A 9,196-nucleotide genomic window follows, 5' to 3' on the forward strand; every position below is an offset into this window, starting at 1 on the left:
CCAATGCTCCCTACTGGATTGCATTATACACATATACGTCCCATTGAATCAAACATGGTAATTGATAATTCTTCAATATTAACCAATTGGCATGATCGATTAGGACATCCTGGTTCAACAATGATGCGAAGAATTATAGAAAATACACATGGTCATCCATTGAAAGACCAGAAGATCTTTCAGAATAATAAGTTTCAATGTAAAGCATGTTCTCTTGGAAAACTTATTATAAGACCATCACCAGCCAAAATCCAAACTGAATCACCAATGTTTCTTGAACGTATTCAGGGTGATATTTGTGGACCAATCCATCCACCATGTGGACCATTCAGATACTTTATGGTATTGATTGATGCCTCCAGCAGATGGTCACATGTATGTTTATTGTCAACTCGAAATGTTGCATTTGCAAGATTACTTGCTCAAATAATAAAATTGAGGAATCAATTTCCCGATTATACAATCAAGAAAATTAGACTTGATAATGCTGGTGAATTTACTTCCCAGACTTTCAATGATTATTGTATGTCTATGGGAATCATTGTTGAGCATCCTGTTGCTCATGTACATACTCAAAATGGATTGGCTGAATCATTGATTAAACGTCTGCAAATGATTGCTAGACCAATGATTATGAAAACAAAGCTCCCTATTTCTATATGGGGACATGCAATTTTACATGCTGCTTCATTAATTCGCATCAGACCAAGTGCATATCATAAATACTCCCCATTGCAGCTTGCATTTGGTAAAGAACCAGACATTTCTCATCTGAGAATTTTTGGATGTATGGTGTATGTGCCTATTGCACCACCTCAACGAAAGAAAATGGGACCTCAAAGAAAGATTGGAATTTATATTGGTTATGATAGTCCATCGATCATTCGATATCTTGAACCACAGACAGGCGACGTGTTCACAGCACGTTTTGCTGATTGTCATTTTAATGAGGAAATCTTCCCAATGTTAGGGGGAGAACAGAAACATACCGAAAAAGAAATTACATGGTATGTATCATCATTGTTACATCTGGATCCAAGAACAAAACAATGTGAAAAAGATGTACAGCAAATTGTGCACTTGCAAAGAATAGCAAATCAAATACCAGATGCATTTGCAGACACAAAAGGGGTAACTAAATCATATATACATGCTGCAAATGCCCCTGCTCGAATTGAAATTCCGAAGAAACAAATTGAAGATAGTCATGATGTCATTAAACGCCTGAAGCGTGGAAGGCCAGTTGGTTCCAAGGATAAAAATCCTCGAAAAAGAAAATTCATAGAGAAACACAATGATCACAAAATAGAGAATGATGTTCCTGAAGAAACACATAATGATCACAAAATAGAGAATGATGTTCCTGAAGAAACACATGATGATGAAAATGTTTTGTCAGAACCACAAACTGACGAGAATCATGAAATCTCTATCAATTATATTAATACTGGAAAAATATGGAACCGAAAAGATATAGAAGAAATTGATGATATATTTTCTTATAATGTGGCAATCGACATCATAAATGATAATGAAGATCATGAACCAAAATCTTTTGGTGAATGTAAAAATCGGCAGGATTGGATAAAATGGAAAGATGCCATCCAGGTTGAATTGGATTCGCTAAATAAACGTAATGTTTTTGGACCTATAGTCCTTACACCTGAAGGTGTAAAACCTGTTGGATACAAATGGGTTTTTATTCGAAAGCGAAATGAGAAAAATGAAATAGTAAGATATAAAGCTCGACTTGTTGCACAAGGTTTTTCTCAAAGGCCTGGAATTGATTATGAAGAAACGTATTCTCCTGTGATGGATGCAATTACGTTTCGGTATTTGATTAGCTTGGCAGTATCTGAAAATTTAGAAATGCGTCTTATGGATGTTGTTACAGCCTACTTATATGGATCACTTGATAGTAATATATATATGAAAATCCCTGAAGGATTTAAGATGCCTGAAGCACAAAGTTCAAAACCCAGAGAATGTTATTCTGTGAAATTACTAAGATCATTATATGGGTTGAAGCAATCCGGCAGAATGTGGTATAATAGGCTAAGTGATCACTTGATGAAAAAGGGATATGTAAATAATTCAATATGCCCTTGTGTTTTCATTAAGAAAACAACATCCGGATGCGTAATTATTGCTGTATATGTTGATGATTTAAACATCATTGGAACAAATAAGGAAATTCAAGAAGTTGTGTCATACTTGAAAGAAGAATTTGAAATGAAGGATCTTGGAAAAACCAAGTATTGTCTGGGTTTACAAATTGAACAAAAAGAATGTGGAATATTTGTTCACCAGACAAATTATACAGAAAAGATCCTTAAACGTTTTAATATGGACAAATCAAATCCTTTAAGTACTCCAATGGTTGTTAGATCATTAAACATAGAAAAGGATCCATTCCGTCCATGTGAAGATGATGAAGATATTCTTGGTCCAGAAGTACCATATCTAAGTGATATCGGTGCCCTTTTGTATCTTACAAATTGTACAAGGCCTGATATATCTTTTGCCGTAAATTTATTGGCAAGATTTAGCACATATCCAACAAAGAGACATTGGAACGGAATTAAACATATATTCCGTTATCTACGAGGAACGACAGACTTGGGACTTTTGTATTCAAAAGATGCTAATCCAAGTATAATTGGTTATGCCGATGCTGGATACTTATCTGATCCACACAAAGCACGTTCTCAAACTGGATATGTATTTACTCGTGGAGGCACTGCAATTTCTTGGCGTTCACAGAAACAAACACTTGTAACAACTTCATCAAATCATGCCGAGATTATTGCACTACATGAAGCAAGCCGTGAATGTGTGTGGTTAAAATCAATGACTCAACATATCCAAATCTCATGCGGATTATCATTCGACGAGAAGCCTGTGATACTATATGAAGATAATGCTGCATGTGTTGCTCAAATGAAAGAAGGATACATAAAAAGCGACAGAACTAAACATATTCCTCCTAAGTTCTTCGCATTCACCAAGGAGCTTGAGAAGAATAAATGTATTGATGTTCGTCACATTCAATCAAGTGAAAACTCATCAGATCTCTTCACAAAGGCACTTCCTACGACAATATTCAGAAAGCACATATATAATATTGGGATGCGCAATCTACGAAATTTGTGAAGAATTGTTCGTGTCAACATGAGGGGGAGTTTACGTGACTGCACTCTTTTTCCCTTACTATGGTTTTTATCCCAATGGGTTTTTCCTAGTAAGGTTTTTAACGAGGCAGTATAAAAACACGTAATGTATACAATCATTATGATCATCATCACAAGGGGGAGTGTTGAAAAATTATTTAAAAATGTGTTAAATATTTGTGTTGAAAATGTGAATGTTGAATGTTGAAAATTAGGTAAAATTAGGTGTTGAATATTGAAAATTAGTGTGTGATGATGTAGGTAATGATGTATTTTATTTTTGGATTATTTGTAAAAATTTTCTATAAATAGATCTCTCATTTGTGAAGAAAATCACAATTGAGTTGAGAGAAAAATATTATAAAGTGTGTAGTGTGATAATTTTAAGAGTTTGGGATTTTTACTTTTTACCGTAAATTTTTACTTTTTCACTTAAATTAGATACTCTAATTACCTTTAAATATAATTCAAATTATTTAGGCTCTATTTAGTTGGGAAGCCAACAGAATAGAATTAATTTTTTTTATATATATAAAAATTATATTGTTTGGTTATAAAATTTATTTTTAAAAAGTAATTGAAAAATATTTTTTTAGAAGTTAAAATTTTTGGTTTTTGAGATGTTACTTTGACTTATTTGAAAATAAAAATAAAAATATTTTCAGACCAAAAGCCAAAATCGTAATTGCTTTTCAATAAAAGTAATTTTTTTTTAAATGAATAAAATTACTTATTATTTTGTTCGATAGATCGTGAGTCGCTCGCGAACATTAAAGTTTTATTAATATAATATAATTATGTATTAAAAAAATAAATTCCGAAACTTTCGAGTATTTATTTTCGAACAATAGTTTAAATTATTCACGAACATGTTTGAATATTTCGAATCGAACTCGAGCGTTGATTCAAACCGAAATCAAACCAAATTTTTTAAAAAATTTTGAACTTCGAATCGAAGTCAAACTCAAATAGAAATAATTCGAACTGAACTCGAACCTTCAAATTTTCGTCATATTTAGTTGGAGTCAGTTCATTTGCACACTTAATCCAAAGCTATTTTTTATTTGGTTGATTTTAAAAACAAACAAACTGAGATTACAAAAACATCGAATAAAATCTGCGTTTCGAATTGATTTGGTTCGATTTTGAACAGACCGAGGCATTTCTCCTCGAACAACTAGCTCCACTAATGTGATGCTGGCCAACCATGGCAAATTAGCATTGAACAGAGATACATTGAAAATGAAGAAAACCAAGATTCAATGTCTTGTTCTCATCGTCTGTAGGAGAGCTTCAACCATTATACGGTTCTACAGAATCCTTTTACAGGACAGAAAATGGTAAGAAAACAAATAACAATTTCCTCTAACGAAGAAAAGAAAGATTACAGTCACTGAATCACTGTTATTAAGCAGTTCAATTGACAGAAAGCCATGAAATCTCTCTCTCGTCTCTTATTCACAAGCCAATTTAGTGTCAAAGCTGCTCAAACATATCGCGAACGCCTGAAAAGCCGATAATGGGTATCGATAATCCATTGTAAACATGTCTTTTCCGACCTTACCGAACTGGAGGATGATTTTGTCGTGATCGGATTGTGCTGGATGAGAGGTGGTAGGCGCCGTTGCTGCAGGCTGTGTGGCGGCAATCAACTGAAAGTTTTTCACCGATGCTACAGTCACCCGCCCTCGGAAATTGAGGCACCAGCATTGTAACTGTTCATGCCATCGGGGGGATTTGTTCTTGAGAACCAAGGGTCGCGATTTATTAACGTTGTCATCTTCATTCGACAGCCCTGCAATTTCAGAGAACCGGGAGCTGCTGAATTCGGTGGAGTGGTCCAGAGATTTTGAGAAGGAGATGCTCCGAAAGGAGTCCTCGAGGGATCTTGGAAGGAGTTCTGGTTGTCCAGGGACGACTCCACCAGGCTCAAGGGATGACATGGGTATTGAGTGCATAATGCAGTTCATTCTACGTGGGCCACGAGTCCCAAGCACGTTTAGCTCGTACGTGATTTGGGAAATGTTGTAATTTCCCGTCGGAACTTTTGGAGATACTTTCTTGGAATAGAATCTGCGGCTGGTTCTCCCCGGTGGGGGGATATGTGAACAAGTATGTGGAGGCTGTGTGTCATAGATTATAAACTTTGTGCCGAGAAAATTTGATCTGTGACAGACAGGAAACTAAAATATAAACTTGATGTTCAAAATGTAGCACAAAAAGCAACATTCAACAGAAGTATAAAACTCATAGGCATAAACAAGGAGTTTCACAAATTTATGGATTTAGTTATTAAAAGAAAAAATTCAATAACAAGAGCCATAGTTCGTAACGCTAACATTGCCATCAATCGATAATTTTGTTGTACACAAAAGACGGAGAATCTACACATGAAATTAAATACCAAGACATATGATGAAACCGAATAGCGGTCTACATGAAAGAACGGAAATTGAGTCTAAGGTTTTCCTCAAAAGCCCGACTTGTCTGCCTAAAACTTGCGTGGAAAAATCAATGTGTTCCCGACAAGGCAAGGATTCATATATCAAATAAATACATTCTTTTTTCGTTACAACAGGGTGGGGGTTATGTTGTCTCCAGGGTTCGAACCCCTGGCATACTCTTTGTATCTTTTAAGATTCAGAGTTAAGGATTGGCAGAAGGATACCTAAGTTTTCCGATATATGTGCTACTTGATCTAGAAATGTTGTCCGCATCCATTGAGATAACATACTCTGTACAGGTTGTTCTGCGAGTTCTTTTTGCAGAGAGAAGAAACTTTCCATTTTCAACGAGCAAAGCTGAAAAAATTGATGCAGGAAATTTCTTGAGCTCACCACAAGCAGCAGGAGTACATCAAGCATAATAGCAGATTCAACTCATAACATCGCTGGTTAGAATTTTGATATCACAGCATCATTCGTGGTCATTGAAAATTCTAAAAGGCGCATCACATATGTATATTGAAACGATACACACACAGAGACACATATAGAAACTGCAATTCAATAGCTTTTTTTAAAAAGAAGGACGACACAGACTTTCTAATGCATTTAAAAAGTAGGAAATGGAAGACAAAGTCCCGATTAAAGAGGGCAAATAAGTGTTTGAAACAGCATAAATTGGTAATGAATTAGCCAAAAACCATTAAAAAAGTACAGAAAGAGCATAGAAAAGCCAAAAGAAAACGTCAAGTGGACACTCACCAGGACTGAGACAGAGGAAAAGGTGATATGTTAAATTTGATTTGTCCCTCTTTATGAAGCATTGGATAGTTCCATCACGATGTCCCGGCTGCAAATGGGAAAACATAGATTCAGCATCTCTTACAGTAAAGATAAGTATGAGCTATTGAAAATGTCAGAACTTCATATGTACAAACAAATATCTAAGGAAAACACAATTGTAGAAGTACTAGCGTATAAGGTGAGTAGAGGTGTGAAAAAACATGGCTGTAGAAGGATGGGGTCTATGGGGAGTGGAGCAGGCCCATCTCAAGCTCAACTGAGCTGGACTCGAGCTCTTTCTAACGAACTTGAGCTCTACTTTAATTTTTCATAAGCTTGTGAGACGTGATTTGAGCTCACAAAAACCCAACTCATGAGTCCAACTTGAGCTTGAGCTTTTTCATATCAAGCTCGAGTTCTTTGTTTAGTTGGCTAATTGGCTTTAACTCATTTAAGCCCCAGATGTTACATCAATCTCATACAAGACACTAGCACCATAGAGTGACTAATGTCACCTGCTTCAATGAAACCGGAAAAGTAAGCTTCCCACAAAATTCAGGATTTCGAACAATTTCTTTGCACGTGATCCTCCATGATCGGCAAACAGAAGCACACGAGACCACATGCTTCCTAGCCGGCCATGTACTCTCACTCTCTTCCAACCTTTTAATCACATCAAATAGTAGCTCGGGCGGCAGATTAGCCCAGCGGCTATTTTGGACAACCAAATGCTGATCATCCAATTCATGAAACGAACCGTGCGACTTTCCACGATGATGACCAGACAACCTCACATCAAAACTCCTCCGAGATAAGCTCCCAAAACTGTCTCTTATGTCCCGAGCTATACTTCGGAATGACATTGATTCCCTAAACCGGTGAGCAGGAACAGAATGCAAACAGTACCACTCAGTTACTTGATCCTTTATAACAATAATCTTATTCTGAAAAATTATAGGCCTCTTGACTAATAGATTCCGCTGTAATTGAGCAATAAGAAACATTAATCAGAGACGAAACAAATAGCAAAGAACAAAAGACTAAAAAATGAAAAGGTCATCCATGGAGAGAAAATACCTACAGAAGCTAAACAAATAAATAAATGCAATAACAAAAAGAAGATGAAGTAGAAAAGGACTGCTTCACATGGACCAAAAATACAAGCAAACCAAAATGCTACACATCTTTTCCAATATTAAAATAAAGCTAGTTTCCATACTTCCATTTGAAGAGGACAAACAAAGAATCAACCAGCTAAACAACAAATACTTCTACTGGTTAAATACAATCTCCAATCAAATACATTCAACACAAAAGCCAAAAAATTATCCAAAAAGGCCAAAACTTGTGGAGTTTAAATAAGAAATTCAATCAAACAATGCCCCAATACAAAACCCGAACCACCCAAATTAGTGGTATGATGCCTAAAAATCTAAAAAAGAACAATGAACACAGGCCAACTAAAGAAACACAAGCAAACTATTTGAATCTTTCAGAATGAGAAGCTGGAACTAAACCTTCAAGAATTACACTCAAATTACAGTCTAAAAGTAATGCAAATTTCCCAGAGGTCTTAATCAAATGGAAAATTGAAAAAGACTTAAAAGGTTTGACGAGTAAGATGTAGCAAACCTGCTAAAAGGGGGTAGGAAACAGCAAGGCTTCTATATCTTACAGAGAGATCTGCAAGAATAACAATAGACAAACTTCTTAACTAAAATTTCACAATTAAAACCTCGGACAGAAAACAAATCCACAAAAATCAAGCCTTGAAACACAGAGCCCACATAGAATTTTTTTAAAAAAAAAGATTAAAAGAAAATGAGAGAGCCAGAAAAAAAAAAAAATAGACCCAAGAAGCAAAATCTAAACCCAAAACCAAGATTTCACTATATCTAGGCCAAACAAATTTATCAAGAAAAAAATTTAAACTTTTACCAAAGCTGAACGGATAATTTTGACTTCAGACACAAAAGCATCTACTTTCACCAAGAAAATCAAAGCTGAAGCAAATGAAATCAAAGATCTATACCTCAAAGCACAAAGAAGCCTCGAAAGCCCAAGTACATGGGAGATATATACAAGAACATGAATCTATATATTATTCAACCAAATTTTCAAACACAGAAAGAAGTAGATCAAGAAAACGAAAAGGTGGGTCAGACTCATTAACCACACATAGTTACACGCATATTCACTACATATCACACCCTCTTCTTCACACACAGAAAAAGAGAGAGGGAGATAGAACCAGAAAGAGAGGGATCTGTAAGATGGGATTCGATCCAGTTCAAAGAAGCAAGAAGAAAGACGAAATGACCAGAAAATGAGGTATGAGAATTAAAATAAAAAATAAAACATTATTAATCATATTATAATATATCATACATATGAGTGCAAAGCAGAAGTCTTGAAAAGAAACAATAAAAGAAAAAGTCTTTGAATAGTTTAATATTGTGGGGATTGGTTTGGTTCATGGTCAGAAGGTTGCGGTGCACTATTTAGTTTATATATTTGGTCACTACGTCACCAAAACCTGCCCTATGAAGCAAGGATTTCTTGACTTTTCATTTAATAATTTATGCTGGGATCATGCCTTGTGTAAATATTTACATAAAATAACTGCGTTTTTAAATATTTTTGGTCTTTTTTTAAAAAAATTGTTTAATTAGTTCTTATGTTCTTGATTTGGAGTAGGTCTCTTGTGACACGGTTTCACGAATCTTTATATGTAAGACGGGTCAACTCTATCGATATTCACAATAAAAAGTAATACTCTTATCATAAAAAGTAATATTT

General features: G+C 35.2%; 1 protein-coding gene across 2 annotated transcripts; it reads right to left on the minus strand.

The window, feature by feature from the left end:
- Positions 1 to 4,385: 4,385 nt before the first annotated feature.
- LOC140957075 (tubby-like F-box protein 8) lies at positions 4,386 to 8,827 on the minus strand. Of its 2 annotated transcripts, XM_073414158.1 has the most exons (6): positions 8,430 to 8,825; positions 8,030 to 8,080; positions 6,913 to 7,377; positions 6,377 to 6,464; positions 5,839 to 5,971; positions 4,386 to 5,336 (listed from the first exon to the last, which is right to left on the minus strand). In XM_073414158.1, the coding sequence occupies exons 3-6, from the start codon at positions 7,258 to 7,260 to the stop codon at positions 4,625 to 4,627; spliced, it is 1,281 nt and encodes a 426-aa protein (XP_073270259.1). In that variant the 5' UTR covers positions 7,261 to 7,377; positions 8,030 to 8,080; positions 8,430 to 8,825; the 3' UTR covers positions 4,386 to 4,624. The 2 variants fall into 2 exon arrangements, with proteins under 2 accessions (XP_073270259.1, XP_073270261.1); XM_073414160.1 differs by lacking the exon at positions 8,030 to 8,080 and having other exon boundaries at positions 8,430 to 8,827.
- Between the last annotated feature and the right edge of the window lie 369 nt (positions 8,828 to 9,196).

Source organism: Primulina huaijiensis, chromosome 14 (assembly GCF_012295235.1).
Source record: "Primulina huaijiensis isolate GDHJ02 chromosome 14, ASM1229523v2, whole genome shotgun sequence".
Lineage (NCBI taxonomy): Eukaryota > Viridiplantae > Streptophyta > Magnoliopsida > Lamiales > Gesneriaceae > Primulina > Primulina huaijiensis.